Source organism: Lygodium microphyllum, chromosome 10 (genome assembly GCF_053477565.2).
Source record: "Lygodium microphyllum isolate KBCC chromosome 10, Lygodium_microphyllum_v1.1.10, whole genome shotgun sequence".
Classification (NCBI taxonomy): Eukaryota; Viridiplantae; Streptophyta; class Polypodiopsida; order Schizaeales; family Lygodiaceae; genus Lygodium; species Lygodium microphyllum.
Genome location: NC_141144.1, coordinates 100,120,874 through 100,141,647, shown reverse-complemented (window position 1 = coordinate 100,141,647; position 20,774 = coordinate 100,120,874). Strand labels below are relative to the sequence as shown.

The following is a 20,774-nucleotide window of genomic DNA, read 5'->3' as shown; positions in this document are numbered from 1 at the left end:
AGGGAAAGCCACATGATGAGCTCGAGTGAAACCCGGAAGAGTTGCTATGGCCGGCCACTGCGGTCACTAAGAAGCCACCAAGGTTCCTCGAGTACACAACTAGGATTGGCAGGCCACTGCGGTCACTAAGAAGCCACCAAGGTTCCTCGAGTACACAACTAGGATTGGCAGGCACGTACTGATCCAGGAGGACATGGACTGGGCGCCGTCGCGCAGCAGGGTACTAGACGTAGCATAGCATCACGGATCCTTTCCAGTGGTCTTTCTGGTGCCGCCTATGGGAGAGCTGGAGACCGAGGAGGGTATCATATTTCTTATGGCTGTTGGCACATGGAGGCTTGGAGGTGGAGAGTTGGTTAACCCAGATGCAAAAGGATGGAGGTCATAAACGCTACACACAGCAATTTCTAGAAACTCCAAAGCACTGCCTTTGGTCGTGTGAGGCGGCACAACTCGAGTGGAGAGGAGCATGCCGCATTCTCCGTCGTATAGCACCTAGCCTTGGATGTATCTCATGGGGAGCTTTTTGCTGGAAGGAAGTCAACCAAGGCTGTCACATTCTGTATGAGGTTGGGATGCATGACACGATCTTCATTATTGAGGTTGGGTCGTGCACAGTGGTCGGCTTGGAGGCTCTACCCATCTACCAGGTACTCCAGCCCACAGCAGACCGCTCTAAGGTATGGGAGATCATAGAAAGTCTTACTGGATGGCACATTGCGAAGGCGCGGTGTCACGAGGTGGGACAAAGTAAAGGACCAATCTCGATCTCGTCAGCAGCTCCGTTTTCATTTCATACGCACTTGGGACGGCCAGGACCTATTCTTCATGATGCAGGCAAGCAACCCCAGATGGCGATGAGTAACTTACCCCCCTCCATGGCTTCTTGGCCCCATCCCCCCTAGACCGCCTTGAGAGGCTTGTATACTTGATATATCTGTGACTCTACATCAGCTCCATCTAGTCTGTTGAGCATGAGCACTTCTTTGTATTCAGGGTTTTCTTGAAGTAATAGAATTAGCCACACTTGATTTGAAAGAAAAGAAAAAAAAATGAATCTGAAGCTATCAACTAGACATATTATACTTTGTAATGAAGACTCCATAATCAATCCCAAATTACACATATATAGACATGCATACATAAGCATAAATATGTAAAATCAAACATGTCATCTATCGAAGCAAGCCAAACGAAGTTACCACAGCATCATTATATATGTGTGCCTTGGAAAGGCCTGAACCTTCAATCACCAAGCCTCCTAGCTTCATAAACTTCTCTTTGACCCTTTGGATTAATTTCAAAGGCCTGCATAAAAGAATACTCATGTTCATTAAAAACATTTTATATGCCCATATGCAATACTTTCACACAAAGCAAAGACAGTTTCACTTATCAATCAATGCTTATTGAAGCTAGTTGTGAAACACATACACGGTCATCATGCTATTAAAAAGAACCTGATGCATCACAATCCGAAACACAAGACACTGAAACACATCAATAAAAAAGATTCTCTTCTTTCCATTCACATGTTTCTACAAAAATTATACTTTTCAAGTTAGAATTAAATCAAAGAGTGCCTCTTTGTGTTCATGAATTTCCATACCAAGACTTCAATAATCGCTATATCTTAGCTTTCCCTATCATTATAACACATCTTCAACAGAATATAGTACTACAGCAGCAGAAGTGGCAGCAGTAGCAACAGGAGGAGGATAGTCGTAGTAGTAGCAACAGCACTGGCACGAGCAGCTTTAGTACAACTAGGATTAGGAGTACTAAGTCAAAAAAGCAGATGTTGTGCAGTCAAAGCAATGATAGTAACAGTAGTTGCAGTAGCAGTAATAGTCATAGTAGTGCAGTAATTGCAGTAGCAGTAATAGTCGTAGTAGTGCAGTACTAGTAGCAATAGTACTACTTGCAATGGCAATGGAAGTAGAAATAGCAACAGCAGCAGCAGCAATAGGAGGAAGTAGTATTGGTGATGGTGGTAGTGGCAGTGGTGGTGTTATAATGCTAGTGGTAATGGTAAAGGTAGTGTCAGTGGTAGTGTCGCCAAGACACAAGAAATTTCCACTTAATTAATCTTATTTTTCTCACTCCTTAAGCAGGCCCAAAAGTCATTAAACCAATTAATACAAGTACTAAAAATATTGAGTAAGACTGGCTCAAAAAGTTCTATGAAACAGGACTCATTGTGCACTGTCACTTACATCCCTGACCCTTTTTCTCTTGCTCTCCAACCTCTACCTGCTGCCTCAACTGCTGTTGCCCGTTCCCTTCTTCTCTCACATCATCATGTTTATCCTGCCTCTCATCATTTGCTAATGACTGGGCTACCACCATAGTATAGTGAAGTTCCGAAAGGAAGAGTAGTCGAAACAGGAAAAAATGGAGTTTCCGAGTTTCGGCCAGTTTTGGAAACAGGGGGAGGAGTTTCGGTTTTTAGCCTAAAATCCATACATAGGTTCTTAAATATATCAGTGCCTGCAACAACATTTACTCAAATTTCACACAAGCCTTTATGTCATATGATTCATTGAGTTTAAAATGTTCTAATTTACATCATACATGATGATTACACGATTGAAGAACATAAAATACTAGCTTACAACTTACAAACAATGAGCATTGAGCGAGTAATGAAGTTGCAATCTGCATCTGCATAGATATAATAAATCTTAAAGGATCATAGGGAGTACATCATACATAATAGTGAAATGATAGATCCAATCCACAAATACTAATGTCAAAACTCAAAACAACTAAATGACTCGTGATACAGAGTGAAGTTCAGGACACATGGGAGTAGAATCAAGATATATATAGCTGTTAGCATCATCTAATCAAAAACCTATGAGCATCTGTCATCATAGAATGATCGGTCATAGATGGCACTATGCACATGCGTAGACTCTAAGCATCATCCTTTGAGTCACAGCAATCTCTATCTTTGCCTTTGCCTTTAACTCATGCCCTAACTCTAATTGGCTCTAACTCTGTTGCACATCGTCTTCGCTTTATCCCTCCTCTACCCACGATTCTCATTAACTTATGCTAATAACTAATTGTAGAGCAAAGAGTAAATATCACACTCCTCCTGTGGAATCTCTAGGATGTCACCCACCTTCTCTATATCAATTTTTTCCACATTCACTTTTTAAGCCGAATGGGACAAAGATATGAGAAAAGTTACAACTAGAATAAAGGTGTAAGTCTTGAGAGAGTACTTGAAGTGCTTATGGTCAATATATCCAAATAATCCAAGGTTAAACAAGTTACAATTCATCACTATGAAGGCTCCATGCACAAAGTAGCCATTTTGAGAAGCCGAAGGTTGAAGTGACAAAACATTAGGCGATCAAACTAGGCTGATTTGAGCTTGTTTCTATTTTTTGTTTAAAAGAGAGTCCATGTTGTTGGGAATAAAGGCTCACTGTGCCTTTTACGGTATTCAAGTGTGAACACACCCTTACACTCTTGTACTTTACATATTATCTAAACCTAAAGTGGTCCGCCTGTTATTGTACCAAATACTGATTGTAACGTGCACTCACTCCTTCAACTCACTCTTCTTTCTGCACTCACCCTGCATTGTGCGTTGTCTCCATCCTACCAAGTGCTTACAAATTGGTATTAGAGCAGGGAGCACACGAGCTAGTCAACTGTCACAGGCAAGCACTTGCTGGGTAGTGTGAGCACACAAGCGAGCAGTTGACGGGTTGCGTAGGTTACACAGAAGGCAACAATCACAAGCGACAAGTCGAGACACAGCGCGCAGGCCAAATGGAAGGCACGAGTCACAAGCAACAGCTCAATACACAACGCGTAGGTCAAAGGGATCCTGGTCGACTGGTCAGGCAAATGACATGAACACAGGACCAAGTCCTGGTCACCCGGTCAAGCGGGCAACACGAACACAAGTTCGGAACGCAAGTCCAATGGGAGAGGCGGCCGAGTCCTTGTCAACGCTAGGACAGGCCCGCTTATTTTCCTTCATTCTTTCTTTAATTTCTGCAATTTCTCCCTTCCCCCCTTTACCGGGCATTCATATGCACAAGCATAGATTGCAATTTTGACCTAGAAATTTGCGGCTTTTCCCAGATTTGGGGACTTCAACGTGGAAGAAGACAATTTGACTTAACAATTGCACATTTGGTGCACATTTGCCGAAGAAATTTTGGAGCTTTTCACATTTTAGTGAAATTTCTTCAATTTGATTGAAATTGAGCTTTTGCAAAATTCCTAAAATTTGTGCAACGACTATCTGGTATATGCACTTGAGTCTTGGGTACATGTAATTCCTTCAATTTGGACGGATTTCCTTCTGAATATTTGGGACTTTTGACCAAATTTGTCAAATTTATGCCCACGAATGCTTTTGGAGCAAAAATTGCAATCAAATTTTGGGAATTTCACATGTAATTGCTGCCTTGGCCTCTAAATGTGTCAGTAATTTGCTTGAGGATCAAACTAGAGCTAGACGACAGATATATCCACCATGTGGACAAATGTGAGGCCTCATAGGATACATGGAAGAGACTTGACACTCTGTTCGGTACACAGTCTAAATCATCAAAGTATAGTCTCGTGATTGAGTTTTTCAAGCTTGATATGAAGTCCAGCACATCACTTGCCATGCATCTAAATTACATGGAATGATTTCTAACCCAACTTGCAGGAATCAACATTAAAATGGAAGAAGATGTTTGCATCAATGTTCTACTTAAGAGTTTACCTCCTGAATATAATAATTTATCAACAACTTTAATTAATCCTGAACTTGTTGATATCCAAGCATCACTGTTAGAGAAGGAGAAGCAGCTAAAAACTAAGGAAGAACCAAGCATCTCTAGAGATGAACATGTATTATATGTGCAACAGGTACAAGCGCAAGAAGGATCAGCTCTTCTGTGACTTCTGCAAAATGACCGGACACACCAAGAAGTTCTGTCACGCCAAAAAGAGGTCCCAAAAGGCCTATCTAGTTGCAATCAAAGAAGAAGAAGAAAACGGAGCAAAGGAACAAGAAGAAAAAAAAGACCACCAAGAGAAGGACAAACCTCATCAGTCCTTCTATTCAGATAGACTTTTTTAGTTTTGTATTTCCTAGCCCTAATGCCTCAAACATAAACTTGTAAACTCCTCAGTTAGCCTTGTACTACAATCTCTATACACTTTGTGAGGCCCCTGCTACAGCCTCTAGATGTCCATCATGTTTGTGGTGCCCACACTTAGCCTTTTCTGCAACAACCTCTAATGTTTTGCCATGTTTATGGTGTGCCCACTTTGCAGGTATTGCTTTCACTAAAGCCTCTATGCGCTTATACTTCTGGTTGTGATTGAGGAGGGGTGCTGAAATATTTGCAATCACATCTACTTTAGTCCCTTTGTGAGGAGCAGTGAGGACTCAGGACTAAAATCCCATATGCACAGTAGGAGAAAGTAGCACCACTCAAATCCTATAAAGCATTGTACTTGCACTCTTTTTCTAATGCAATGATAGTACTCTTTTCTTTCCAGTGAAGTGTCATGTCACAGTCAATACACAAGATTGTGTTTATGAGTCCAAGTCTCAATCTTGGAACCTAATTCACTTATGTAACAATTTGTCCTTGTCAGGGTCAATGTCTTCGTGAGTTTGCTTTTTCTCTTTCAACCTCCGTAGCTCCCGCATCTGCCATGCTCTAGATCCCGTATATTTTAACAACCAGCAAACATGAAACAAGATAAGTGGGATGACTTGGATGAGCTTGCACGCTCTACCATTGAATTCTTAGTGTCAAACAACTTGCTCTTTAACATTGAGAAGCTGAATTCAGCATATGCAATGTGGCAAAGGCTTGAAGAATTGTATGCTCAAAAAAGTGCAGCCAACAAGGTTTATTGGCTGAAAAAGTTAATGGACTTTCACATGAAAGAAGGTACAGCCATGTATGTACATTTGAATGAGTTCAAGTTAATTTTCAATCAGCTCATTGCTTTGGATTTCCATATTGATGATGAGTTCAAGGCTACTTTCTTGCTGTGCACTCTGCCTGAAAGTTGGGATATTTTTAGGGCAACTTTGAGTAACTCGAACGCTCAGCTGTTATATTCTCATGTGGAGAGTTCTTTGCTGATGGAAAAACTCAGCAAGCAAATAATTCAGCAAACAAGTCTTCTAATGCATTGCACACAAAAGGTAGATTTCAACAAAAAGACAGTTCTGAGAATACAGCACGTAGCAAGTCTCGTGGCAAAAATGTGGAGCGCCATCATTGTGGCAAAAAAGAGCACTACAAACGGAATTGTTTTCCATTGAAGAAAAAGAAAGGCAAAAACAAAAACACTGAAGACAACCAGGCTGAGAAAAAATGACAACCAACCTACAAAGAAGAGCAATGTGAAAATAGAAGAGGTCAATGTAGTCACTCATGAGAATAACAGCGATAGTGATGTACTCCTTGCTTCTTCTTTGAGTGCACATGCATTGATTCACGATTCTCAGGATGACATGCACACTTGGATAATTAATTCCGGTGCATCCTTTCATGTCATACCACAACATGAGTGGTTTTCTGACTACAATGGTGGTGCATGTCGTATTGACCACTTGGGGGATAACTATGCATGTAACATTGCAGGCATTGGCAGTGTGAAACTTGAATTTCAACATGGCTCCATATTTGTTTTGCATAATCTGAGACATGTACCTCAACTCATGAACAACTTGATAAGCACAAGGTAGCTAGATGATGAAGACTATCACACCACCTTTGGGGATCGCAAATGAAAAATTGATACTTTGTATCGCATTATTGCCAAGGGCTCCAAAAGTGATACTTTGTATCCTTTGCATGTATCTAGCGTGCGTGACCATGTAGTCGCCATAACAACTGAGCAGCTAAGTGTTTCTTTGTGGCATACCCTATTGGGCACATGAGTTAAACTGCAATGAAAGTGCTTTCTTGCTTGGGTTATTTGCAACCTTTGAGGTTTGCTGATTTTAAACAGTGTGATCATTGTATTTATGATAAACATACTCAAACATCACATAAGAAATCTCTTTCTCTAAAGTCGTCACCCTTAGATTTGGTACATTCAGATGTATGTCAAATGCCAGGGTTATCTCTAAGGGGAAACAAGTAATTCATTCCCTTTGTTGATGATGCCACATGCAAAGTATCCATTCCAAAGACAAGGCGTTGGATGAATTTAAAAAATTTACTGGCAATTGCTGAAAATCAGACCAGCAAGATATTAAAGTGTCTTCACTCTGACAATGGTGGGAAATATGTATCCAAAGCCTTTCAAGACTTTTGTGACAGCAAAGGGATTAAAAGGGAACTCACCGCTCCTCATAATCCACCCTAAAATGGTGTTGCACAGCGTGTGAACAGGACCATTCGAGACAAGGTCCATACAATGTTGTCACATGTTGCTTTACCTCATGGATTTTGGACAGAGGTTGTTATGACAGCAGTACATTTGATTAATCAATCACCAAACAGGTCTTTTTTTTTTTGGGGGGGGGGGGGGGGGGGGGGAGGAGAGGAGGGGATAGTAATAGTGTTTCGCTACGAGGCATTTGTGCACATTGCAAGGAAGAACATTAATTTGAGCCAAAGTCTTGTAAATATATTTTTCTAGGATATGGTGATGAAGGTGAGATGGGGTATCGATTATGGGATCCCAAGAAAAGAAAAGTAGTTCGCAGCAATGATGTTATCTTTCGGGAGGATCACATGCACAAATAGCAATGGTGTCAATGATGGAATCTCTCATGAAAAATGGCACTTGGGATTTGATGCATTTCAATTTTGCCTAAAAGGCAGAAAGTGCTACCATGCAAATGGGTTTACATAATGAAAGTCAATTCTAGTTCCTTGCCAAAGTACAAGGCACGCATGGTTGCTAATGGGTACAAGCAAGAATATGGAATTGATTTTGATGAAATCTTTTCTCCTGTAGTCAAAATGACTACTTTCTGAACCATCTTGGGCTTGGTTGCATTTGAAGATATGGAGCTCATACATATGGATATAAAAACCACTTTTTTACATGGTGATCTATATGCAGTAGCTTTCAGGGTTTTGCTGCAAAGGGGAAAGAGCATGTGTTATGTAAACTCAACAAGAGTATGTATGGGCTAAAGCAAGCACCACAAGAATGGTATCTTAAATTTGAGACATCTATGCAATCTCAGGGATTTCATCACTCTCAAGATGATCACTACTTATATACCAAGAAGGCAGCAGATGGCAGCCTTATTCTCTTAGTTTTGTATGTTAATGACATGCTAATTGCACGCAGGGATGTTCATGCCTTGGACTCCTCAAAGCAAAGTTTACACAATAGCTTTGATATGAAGGATCTACCTGAGACCAATCACATTCTTGGCATGCGCATACTCAGAGATAGATCGAAGGGTCTTCTTTATCTGTCACAGTAGGCGTATGTCACGAAGGTTTTGCAGCGTTTCACTATGGAGGGGAGAAAGCCATTGGTGTTCCATTTCCTCCATATCCGAAAACTTAGTGGAGACGACAACCCTACATCTAATGATGGAAAGGATGAATTGGCCAAGATACCTTATGCTTCAACTATTGGTAGCTTGATGTACGCTATGGTTGCTACACATCCTGACATTGCATTTGCAGCGGGAGTGATTAGCAGATACATGGCATATCCTAGCAAAAAGCATTGGAAAGCAGTGAAGGGTATCATGAGATACCTTATGGGCACAAAGGATTTGTGTATTTGCTTTGAAAGCAAAAATCATCTGTTATTGGCTTCACGGATACAGACTATGACGGTCATCTTGACCCCAGAAAGTCAACTTCTTCAGGATATGTGTTCACATTCACAAGTGGAGCAGTCTCTTGGATATCTAGGCAAAAGTGTGTTGCATTGTCTACTACAGAGGCAAAATATGTGGCCGTCACTGAGGTGCAACGAGGCTTTATGGCTTTCACGTCTGGTAAGAGAGCTTGGTATTACAAAGGTTCCTATCCTCCATTGTGACAGTCAAAGTGCTATCATGCTAACACGGAATCTTGTCTTTCACACCAAGACAAAGCACATACAGGTGAAGTATCATTTTATCAGGGATGTATTTAACAGCAAAAGCATTGAGCTTGTTAAGGTACTTATAGATGATAACCTTGCAAACCTTCTCACAAAGAGTCTTCCAACAGAGCGGTTTCCTCATTGCCGCCAAATGATGGGGATTGGATAGTATATGTGTATTTCAAGTTTGTACATACATAGACTTAGCTTATTCTTTTCTCTACCTTTAGGCACATTGCCTTTAGGTGGGAGGTTGTTGGGAATAAAGGCTTAGCGTGCTTTTTACGATGTTCGGGTATGAACGCACCCATACACTCTTGTACTTTATATATTATCTAAACCTAAAGTAGTATACTCGTCATTGTATCAAATACTGATTGTGTCATGCACTCACTCCTTTAACTCACTCTTCTTTCTGCACTCAGTCTGCATTGTACCCTATCTCGATCCTGGCAACTGCTTACACATGTGCTTCATTTTTTATTGGCAGGCCCTAAACTGTAATCTTGTGAGAGGACACGAACAGCAATGCATTTCTATTCAGATTTCAGAGCTTGATGTTAGTCACATACCAAACTAGAAGTAAAGTTTTCATATTTCTCCCACCAAGAGACCCCTAAATGAGCAGCACCAATCTTCGAAAATTTAGAGGCCTTGAGAAGGTCATATGTGGCCATGAGAGCAGCAGTGTGACTTACTCATTTTACACAATATTTAGGGCGTTGGGATGATGACCCTGATATGTATATCCAATTATTTGAGGTGACATGCATAGCAAACTATGTCATTGATGATAATCAGAAGTTTCACTTATTCCTAGTGACGTTCAATTGCTTGATGGTATGGAACATTCCCACTGCCACAAAGGCGACTTATGCCAGACTAAGAAAAGTGTTCCAAAATAAATAAATTTAGATGGCAAGGATTCCAAGACCATTTGGGTTGGAGCTTGATATTAGCGCAAAACCTAAAAGAAACCATAGAACACTACATACAATAGATGGAAACATTGATCGTGAAGATTGGACATTATACCCCCACAAAGAATATAGAACTGAAAATTTATTGAATGATTATAGGAGTTTGTTAGAGAATATATGGGTTTAAAACAACCAACCAATTTGGTTGAAGCAAAGACGGAAGCTCGATCGTAGGAAGAAGTGTTCTAATCTGCTACATCCCATATTTAAGTCATATAAACCTACTTGTGGCTGCCCCCAAGTTAATAGAAGCTCACTATTGGTTTGTTTATTTACAGTTGTCAAACAGCATTGAGTTCTCCTGGATCAAATACCATGATGGGACATATAAATGTACCATCAGTAGATCCTGCTACATCATCTGCAATAGCTTCTCCCATATGCATACTCTCTCAGATACTCCATCTCTCCAGCTTCCTCTACACTGTTCAAAATTGCTCTTTCTTCTTCTTCAACTCCTTTCTTGTTCATGCTGCCTGCTGATTCTGCTCCCCAAAATAGAGCATGATTTTCTTTTCTCAGCTTCCAAGTCTGCACTCTGCATAGTGGTCTGCTCTTCAGACATAAGTAGCTACATTTGTTGCTGCTGATACAATTCCTGCATATGCTGTCCATCCTCTTTTGCCATGTCTATGGCTAGCATAATCCCCTGCTCTTTAAAAGGCATTTGAATGTTCAACTGCTGCTGAAATTCCTGCAATTTCTGCTCTTATTGGTCATGCAATGGCTGACTTTGAATTGCTTGCTCCTAGCATACATCTCTTGCTGCCAAAAAATTTCAATCATTCGTTCTATATCTTCTTCCTCTTTGTCAATCTCCTGGACAGCTAGTGAAAGTATTCTGGCTTTCAACTGTAGCATTCTCTCTTCCAAATGTATATCACTTTCTTTAGAAAAAGAGGTTAGAGAAGTGGTACTACTATATTCATCCTCGACATCTGGTTCAGCTTCAGACTCCTTTCAAGTTGATCTGTACCTGCTTGTATATCTTCATATCACATCACAATCTCTAAGAAACTGGTTTGTCTACAGATAGGACTAGTATGGAGGAGCTGAGCTATAGCACTTTCCCAAAGGTCATATCAACCTTCGACTTCAGATCTTCTAGCAAACTATATGGCCTCTGATCTTGCCCAAGCGATTAATTTTCCATCTCTATGTGTCTGCATCATCTCCAGAGGCTCTAAGAGAAGGAGAGATCATCTCAACCAAATTCTCTCAAGTATCCCAACCTCTGGTAGCAACCCCTAGCAATCAAATTGACCCAATTTTGCCTTCTCTCTACCCAAACAGCTACTCTTGTCCAGCCTTCTTCGCTTCATCCTCTGCTTATAGCCACTCTAACCTGCTTGTTGTCCATCAATGGGAATTGCTCTAGTTGTATCACTACTTCCCTTCTCAATCTCAAACTCTGCCTTACGTGCATCTCCAACATACATTGAGTCATTGCATCTGCAGGATTATTGTAATTCACCCACTTCCTAAGTTTCTTTTTTGTTTTTATTTCTGGCTAAGGTTCAAAGTCACTTATTTTTTCTAACCACCAGTGTCCCAAGTACAACTCTCACATCTGGACACTTACAATGACTTTTGTACTTTTATTTGCATAAAACATAGGGTAGTGGGATTTTTGTTTTTCACCACACAACGTTTCCCCTTTGTCATAGAGGTTGGCCAGAGTCCTAGACAACAAAGGTGAAAGAGTGACAGCCTTTGACTTGACCACAAAAACAATGATCCTTGTTATAGATTTTAGTGCACAAGGATTATATTGGGGATGATATCATGGCCTGAATATACAATGCCAAAACATGATGGTTGATGTAATTGATGATGCAGAGCATGCCATTTTCATAGTTGATGGAAACTCTTTGAAACTCCACTATTCTGTTACTTGACCCACCTAGACCATCCATCACATGATAAACTGCTATGCTGCTGCAAAATACACTTACAAATGATGGTTTGACCACAAGCTGGACCATCCTATGTAGCCCCTAGAAGATATTTAAAAATCTCCCCTCATTTGTAGCTTAGAAATTTATTAAATAAAATGGATGTGTTAAGCCGTGTTCTTGCAGCAAACACATATTGTTCATATGCTAATTGTTTGACCAAGCGTGAGGGAGGGGCCAAGCGTGAGGGAGGAGGACACAGGTTGAAAAACTCTGTTGCCCGTCACCGCAGACTGCCACCGCGTCCCCTGCTACCCCTGTCTCAACCGGCAACTTGTCGCAGTGCTACCCAACGATTCGTCCGCCTGTTCCCCCCCCCCCCCCCCCTCCGCGAAGCATTGTACCTCGCCAAGCATGAGGGAGGAGGACACAGGCTGAAAAACTCTGTCGCCCGTCACCGCTGACTGCCACCGCGTCCCCCGCTACCCCCATCTCAACCGGCAACTTGTCGCAGTGCTACCCAATGATTCTCGTCCGCCTGTTCCACCCCCTCTGCAAAGCACTGTACCTCCCCCCAGCCTATCGTGGCATCCCACAGCTGCGTGAACTGAAGCAGCCCATGCCCATCAAGCCATCCCGCCCTGGTCTCTGCTCTAGCTCTGCCGATAATCCGTTCCGCATCATCCCCCCCCTCCATCCAGTATCCGCCGCCCTGGATCCGCTATGACGCCAGCCCTCCCCCAATCCTGCGCTGTCTCCCGACACCAAACCTGAAGCCCAACCCGACGTTTTCTTTTCCTTTTGCCCATACCCGTCAAGCCATCCCGCCCTGGTCTCCGCTCTAGCTCTGCCGATAATCCGTTCCACATCATCCCCCCCCTCCGTCCAGTATCCGCCGCCCTGGATCCGCTCTGACGCCAGCCCTCCCCCAATCCTGCGCTGTCTCCCTGTCGCAGTGCTACCCAACGATTCTCGTCCACCTGTTCCACCCCCTCTGCAAAGCACTGTACCTCCCCCCAGCCTATCGTGCCATCCCACAGCTGCGTGAACTGAAGCAGCCCATGCCCATCAAGCCATCCCGCCCTGGTCTCCGCTCTAGCTCTGCCAATAATCCGTTCCGCATCATCCCCCCCCTCCGTCCAGTATCCGCCGCCCTGGATCCGCTATGAAGCCAGCCCTCCCCCAATCCTGCGCTGTCTCCCGACACCAAACCTGAAGCCCAACCCGACGTTTTCTTTTCCTTTTGCCCATACCCGTCAAGCCATCCCGCCCTGGTCTCCGCTCTAGCTCTTCCGATAATCCGTTCCGCATCATCCCCCCCCTCTGTCCAGAATCCGCCGCCCTGGATCCGCTCTGACGCCAGCCCTCCCCCAATCCTGCGCTGTCTCCCAACACCAAACCTAAAGCCCTACCCGACGTTTTCTTTTCCTTTTGCCCATTCTCCCCCCTCTGCGCTTCCCCAATCTGTCGCTCAGTCCCCCCCACTCCCGTGCGGTCCCCCGTCCCATTCAACCAGCAGCTCCAAGGCCCTCACCCGCTCTGTCGCTCAGTCCCCCCCACTCCCGTATGGTCCCCCGTCCCATTCAACCGGCAGCTCCAAGGCCCTCACCCGCGCGACTCCAATCTCGAAACATCTCCCGTGGCGCCCAGTGCTTCCATCATCCTTTGGAAATAGAACAGAACCCCCCCTCCCCCACGTTGCTCGCTCTATTTGCAGCAACACTCGTCCCCCTTCCAACAGGTTCAGCAGTGTGATCGGCACGTTTCTAAGTAGGGGCGCGCAATGGAAACCCTTAGTCAGACACCGGCGCATTCTGTGAGTGCCCCTCAGTCAAACACCTTGCGCATCATCCTCTCAGAGGAACAGCTCTTAGCCGTCCATACTACAGAGCTGGAGTTGAAAGAAATCTTTGGTCAAGTTGTTGGACACTCCCCATAGAGGGCCCAGCTGCGGGATTGGCTCCACTCCACGCTGCGCATTGGCACAGCACAGATCCCGAAGGCAATCCTCATGGGCCAAGGGATCTTCATGGTTCGAATCACCTCTACAGATGCAGCACGTGAGTTAGTGGAGAACTCTCCCTATGCCTCCACAAAGGGGGTTATTTACATGGTTCCCTAGTATAGTGGCTTCACAGTGGAGACATTTGCACTCCATAACCGATTTCTCAGACATCCAGTTACTCTACTCTTCCCCAGACTGGCAGTAGAGTACCGCAAGTTGGTGGAGGACTTTGGACGGCCCTTCGGCACAGTTCTTCCTGCCTCCTTCGCGGATGCAGTGACAGCTGCAAGAGTCCCAAAGGTACGAGTGGCCGTAAGAGACACTAAGAGTATACCAAAGTTCCTGAAGATTGAGACACGAGGTCACTCCTTTAGGCACTAGGTCATTGTGACTAGACAACCAAAGCAGTGCCTACGCTGCCATAACTTTGGGCACCAAGCAACAAATTGCACGCGTTTCGGAGCCAAGGTGGCTCCACCGACACGCCCACAAGTGGACGCTGACAGCTTCACACAGGTCCAGAGATGAGAGAGAGGCAGACGGCAGGGGGCCCGCAGCCAGCTCCTCAAACACAGCCTCCGGAGCAAGGAGCAAGAGGGCAAGCGACGCTTCCCTGACAGAGTACTGTGCAGTCCCACCCCCTGCCCACCAAACCCGGCAGGACCGCAGTCCCTCACATCCACCACCGCACCACCGAATGTCTCACTTGAGATCCCACAACCCCCCACACCCACCCCCCACCTCCCAAGCCCCCCCCCCCACTGACCCGGGCCCACAACACCTCCCTTCCAGGGCCACCAGCTCCTCCCCATACCCGCCACGTAACTCCGACCATCCCACCATCTTTCAATCTGCTTTCCCCCAACCAACTTCCCTTCCGAGCAACCCCTCCCCCCCATTCGCCCCCGGTTCAGGTGATCCCCCCCACACCCACCCCCCCTCCTCCCACAGGAGGTGATGAGCCACACACGCCTAATTCTCCTCACACCAGCAGTTTTCATCCTCCCACACAACCACCAGCTCATCTTCCCCAACCACCCGTCACACTTTTCCAAGACCGGCACAGCTGTTGCCATAGGAGTTCTTCCGCAATGGTCCATGATCCTACCTGAGAGTTGCAGAGCGCGAAGAGTTCCCACTACCCCTAGAGGTGGGAATCTTCATGGTTCCTAAATCAAGGCGGGGCAAGGTCCATCTACTAGCACCATCGGATACACCAAACTATGCTTTTTTCCATCAGTTCTCTCACTCAGGGGATTGGACGACGACACAGATAGTGGAGGAGTTGAAGAGTCAGGTGGAGGACCACATCTCCGAGTGGATGGGAGAAGGTCTAGCACTGTTTGCACAACAGTGGCCTGATTTGCACGGGAACGTTTCTATCAATGTACAGAGTCACGGCTCTCAGCATGGCTGATACATGCATTGATAGTACCACTTGGAGCATCTCTCACCCCTATGGTCCGGCCGAGGGCCACCATGAGGGATTGAAGTTCGATGTCGAGACCTGCGGCAAAGCGTACTTGCATGCCCCATAGATTCTCCTCCTCCTCAGTAGCCTCCACACCAAACTAATGCATGTTCGGTCAGTCACAGGTTTCCCCATGGGCTTACACCTTGCATCTTGGAATGTGAACAATCTCCACTATAGTGGGGCACGTGGCTCCAAGAAGTTGATTGTTCGGCAACAATTGCACCATGCCCTTGCCGGACGGATTGACATTCTACTTCAACAGGAGCACAAGCTCTCGCCCACCCAAGCCCAACGGGTAGGGAAGGTACTCCCACGCAACTCGCGCACCTACTAGGAGCACGCCATAGGTGCCCACGCCAGGAGTGGAGGCGTATGCACCTCTGTCGGCCTGAGTCTCACCACTTGTGTACGAGACCACGGGACGATAGTGGCAAGGAGGGTTCTATGGATCAAACTAGATATTAGGAACTCCTCCCTTGGAGTCCTCAATGTCTATGCCCCTACAAAGGTTAGGATATGCAGCAGGTTCTGGGTGGAGATCGCGGATGGACTCCCAGAGGTGGACTCCTGGATCGTTGGAGGTGACTTCAACAACCTGCAGGCTTTGAAGGACTAGCAATAGAAGCCAGATTGGGCAGTTGGCGGGCACCACGTTTTCCGACCATTGCCAGGTTCTCTTGACACTTGATCCCCCAGCATCTGCCCTAGACACACGATCCTGTCGGATCCCTGACTTGATCTATAGGAGGGGGGAGATGACAAGACAGATAGAGCAGATTTGGACCACGGCGTGGGACACAAGGACATGGATCGCAAAGGAGGTTGTAGAGGTCATTGCCGAGTCAAGCAGTATCTACCAAGAGGCAGCTATACAAGCCAGGCAGCAGAGCTGGGAGGAGGAGATTGATTACAGGAGGCACCAAGGGATACCACTCTCCACGCACAGGAGGCGCCCTCATGAACAGCCATTGCTGGCCTAAAGGACAGGCGCTTGGAGTTCTCTTTCCGCACCTTAGCAGCTTTCTGGGCACGGAAGCAGGATACAATGTGTAGGGAGTTTTTCCAGGTGTACCAGCCTTGCACCTCAAGAAAGCACGTTCGCAACCTTTGAGATCAGTATGGGAGGACTCGTTCTAGTCGAGACGAGGTGATGGAGATTGCCAGCAACTACTACAGTCACCTCTTCGAGCAGGAGACAACCTCAGCTAGAGGACTGCGATGTAGGCAGCACGTCTGGGATCACATCCCTCCTGCATCACAAAGGAGATGGGACACTCCCTTCTAGCCCCCTTTACAGAGAAGCAACTAGAGGAGGCTTTCCATACACAGGATGAGCAAAAATGCCCGAGAGAGGATGGCCTCTCTAAGGCCTTCTTCATCACCCATTGGGAGGTGGAGAAGGACCCCCTAATGATGGCCTTCCAAGAAATCTTCACTTCAGGATAGATGCCAGTGAGTCTTTCGGCAGGCCTTATCAGTCTTCTCCCCAAAGGGGAAGACCAGTTGGAGCTTTCCCAGTGGAGACTGATCATCTTATTGTCAGTGGCCTATAAGGCACTAGAAAAAGATGATTGGTAGGCGACTGCGCCCCGCACTTTCACATATCATCCATGACACACAGACAGGCTTTGTCCAGGATAGGAGCATCCTAGACAATGTATTGACCTTCTTTGAGGCGAACAAAGTGGGCTCAGCACAGTGAGTAGAGACTAGCCGTACTACTCTTGGATTTTGAGAAAGCTTACGACAAGGTGGACTTGGATTTCTTGGAGGGCACCATGGCGAGGTTGGGTTTCCCCCAGGCTTCGATTCGCGGGGTCTCCGCACTATACAAATCGGCCACTAGCAGGGTTCTCATACGTGTTAGGCAAGGGGGGGAGTTTCGACCGGAGAGATCGGTCCGGCAGGGTGGAGTTCCTACTCTTTGCAGAGGCGATGTCTCATTTCCTCACATCACGTATGAGCGGATTACGCGGCCTTTGACTTCCTGTGAGAGAGGAGACTAAGTTGTTAGACTCCGAGAATGCAGATGATACAGCACTCTATATAGAGGACAAACACTTGATATTGGAGAGAATGAGGCTGGCTCTTGAGATGTTCTGTTTTGTAACAAGAGCGAAAATCAACTAGCGAAAGTCGATTGGTTTCCTCACAGACCCGGAGTATGCGGCCTCCGACTTTCCGTGAAAGGAGACTAAGTTGTTAGGCCCAGAGTATGCAAATGATACAGCACTCTACATAGAGGACGATGAGTTGATGCTGGAGAGAGTGAGGCTAGCTCTTGAGATGTTCTATTTTGCAACGCGACAGAAAATCAACTAGCAAAAGTCAGTTCGTTTCCTCACAAACCCGAACTCTAGCACAGAGTGGAACGTCCACCTGGGATGTAGATGGGTGAGCATAGGGCAAACCGTCCATTACCTAGGGTTCCAGGTGGGACTCGACATCACTCCTCTCCAACAGTTTCTTCGAGTCCTTGATTCTATTCAGAGGAAGCTGACCTACTGGAGCACGGCTTGCCTCTCACTAGCAGGCCAAGCCTTGGTGGTTAACCAGGTCCTTCTAGCGACGGCATGGTACATCGCCTCATGTTGGTGCTTCTCCTCATGTTTCATAGTGCAACTTCGCTGCCTGGTGCAAAGTTTCCTTTGGTCCGGCTCAGACGGCTCCAAGGATTCCAGGGCCAAGGTGGCATGGGCGACCATCATACGGCAACAATCAGAGCGAGGCCTTAGGATAATAGACCCCGAGTATTAGAGTATGGCCCTCTTGGGCAAGCTAGTTGTGTGTGGCCTCACACCAGGAGGGCAGACACGGAAGGTCCTATTGCAGGAGAGTCTTTAGGACTGTAGACCGAGGCTTGGTAGTGAGTGGAGGCCGTCCCTGAGATGGATCCTCACGACAGCCCAAATCACCTTTGCTTCACACCTTGCTCCGCGTGTGGCAGGCCCTCCGTAAGGCCCTAATCCAAAGTCACCCCAAGTTACCAGCAGGAGATAGATCGTTAGCCAGTGATTTGGAACCCCCACGTCAAAGATCAGGAAGGAGCACAAATTCGCGAGTGCCCCCACCTCCAGTGGGCTGGTTGAGAGGTAGGCCCGGCTCGTACTATCAGGACATGGCCGGAGGTGTACAGGATGGTGGACAAGGTGTTGCAGCAAGTATCAAGCTGCGAGAGAGGAGTGGAATTGAGGAAAAGGAAGATTGGCGCAGCAATACTCCAGAGTAGCTTTCTCCTCTGCGAGGACAGCCAATAGAGCCTCGGGACGTATGGGCCGCTAGCTTTTTACTAGCAAGTCTCCCCCTACAGGTGGCAAGTAGAGTGGGTGGCGCTCCACCTGGGACCCTCTTCATCGTACATGAGGGGGGGCGTCTAGCCTTTGACAGAGGGCAGCAAGAGGAGGGGATAGTTGTCCTCGCATGGAGGAGGATCTGGGTGATTGGCCTTCAAGAGAAGACATGGTGGCTAGACCCTTTTGTCTTCTGGCAAGAGCTCGGAAGTGGCGCCTCTGGATCTAGGAGGGCAGGCCACTTGATGAGCCGGAGTGGGACCCGGGAGAGTGGCTATGGCCGGCCACAACGGTCGCCAAGAAGCCACTAAGGTTCCTGGAATACACTACCAAGATTGACAGACACGTACTGATGCGGGAGGATATGGTTTGGGTGCCGTCATGTAGCAGGCACTAGACGGAGCATGGCATCACGGAGCCTTTCCAACGGACCTTCTGGCACGCCGCCTATGGGATAGTTGGAGTCCAAGGAGGGAATCGTATTTCTTATGGCTAGTGGCACATGGAGGCTTGGCGGTGGGAAGTTGGCTTGCCCAAATGCAGAAGGACGGAGATTGAATGCACTGCATACAGCAGCCTTTGGAAACACCAAAGCACTGCCTTTGGTCGTGTGAGGCGACACAACTCGTGTGGAGAGGTGCATGCTGCATTCTTTGCCGTGTAGCATTCACCCTTGGATGTATCTCATGGGGAGCTTTCTACTTGCAGGCAGTCAGCCAGGGCCGCCACCTTCTGTATGAGGCCGGGATGCAGGACATGATATTCATTATCAAGGCAGGGTCGTCCACAGTGGTCGATTTGGAGGCTCTACCCATCTGCCAGGTACTGGAACCCCTAGCGGACCGCTCTCAGGTATGGGAGATCATAGGAAGTCTTCCTGGTTGGCATATCTAGAAGGCGCGTGTCAGGAGGCTTTCGGCGGAGAGAGTCTTTCAGTATAAGCAACCTTAGCAGAGCTCTGGACCTCCATCATCCACTCCCTGTGCGACCGATGGGATCAAGTGCAGGGCGAATCCAAGGCTAGTCAAGAGCCCCGATGTCATTTCAAACGCAATTGGGGCGGTCAGGACCTGTTTTTCGTGATGCAAGTAGGCAGCCCCAAATGGCGATACACCCCCCCCCCCCCCCGGCGGGCTATGCGCACTTGGGGCGGCCAAGACCTGTTTTTCGTGATGCAGGTAGGCAGCCCCAGATGGTGATACACCCCCCGTCCCTCGCTTCTTGCCCCCATTCCCCCCTAGACCGCCTTGAGAGGCTTGTCTACATGATGTACTTGTGACTTTCGTCAGCTCCAGCTAGTCTATTGAGCATGAGCATTCCGTTGTAATCAGTTTTCCTAAGTAATATAATCAGCCACATTTTACTTGCAAAAAAAATTGTTTGGCCAAGCTTTCAGATTAGTTTGATCAATACAAAAGAATTATCAACTTATGTATATTAAATCTATGGGTACAAAGCTAACCTTTGCTCAGGCTCAATGGGCACATTCTTCTGAGCATGTATAAGCATCACACATGAGATAACCAAACAGCAAGCAGTCCAACCTCTGTCTGAGTGAATGCAAGCTTTATGGACATATTTTTGACTGAAATTACTTGATCCAGAAACTCACCAATTCATGTCACTTAATGATTGCTTGCAGGTATTTATCAATGTAGTAACAATTTTTTCTTCAATGAATTAGTATATTGGTTCTTTGATACTAATTTTTTAAGCACAAAGATATGCAACAACCACTGAGTAAACAAATGGATTCAGACGGGATCCCATCATACAGGCGGAGCTCGTAGACAGGATGGACTCCAAAATACCTCCAAAAACAGGATAAACCAAGGGGGGGTTCAAAGGGTATCCAGCCATACAGGGGTGGAATTCAGAGAGTCAAGACAAGGTTGACTTCAGGAAAAAGATAAGAGCTACTTGGTAAATCCAAACATATCCATATCAAAGACACTAAATAGTATTTGGATGGAGATCATTCAAATTTTACTCTCTCTGTGAGTTGGACAAACTGCACAGTGACTCTGAGCCCATGAGAAGGCCACAGGCATTTCTTGATATCTTGGACTATAGCAC

The 20,774-nt window shown here is 46.2% G+C and overlaps 1 protein-coding gene across 2 annotated transcripts in view; it reads right to left on the bottom strand.

The window, feature by feature from the left end:
- Positions 1-20,774, bottom strand: part of LOC148030347 (Lycopene beta/epsilon cyclase protein) — a 217,051-nt gene that overhangs the window by 110,646 nt on the left and 85,631 nt on the right. For both annotated transcript variants that reach the window (XM_087686658.1, XM_087686659.1), the window contains exon 6: positions 1,203-1,308. In XM_087686658.1, the coding sequence (XP_087542784.1) occupies positions 1,203-1,308 (106 nt within the window). The remainder of the gene's footprint in view (positions 1-1,202; positions 1,309-20,774) is intronic.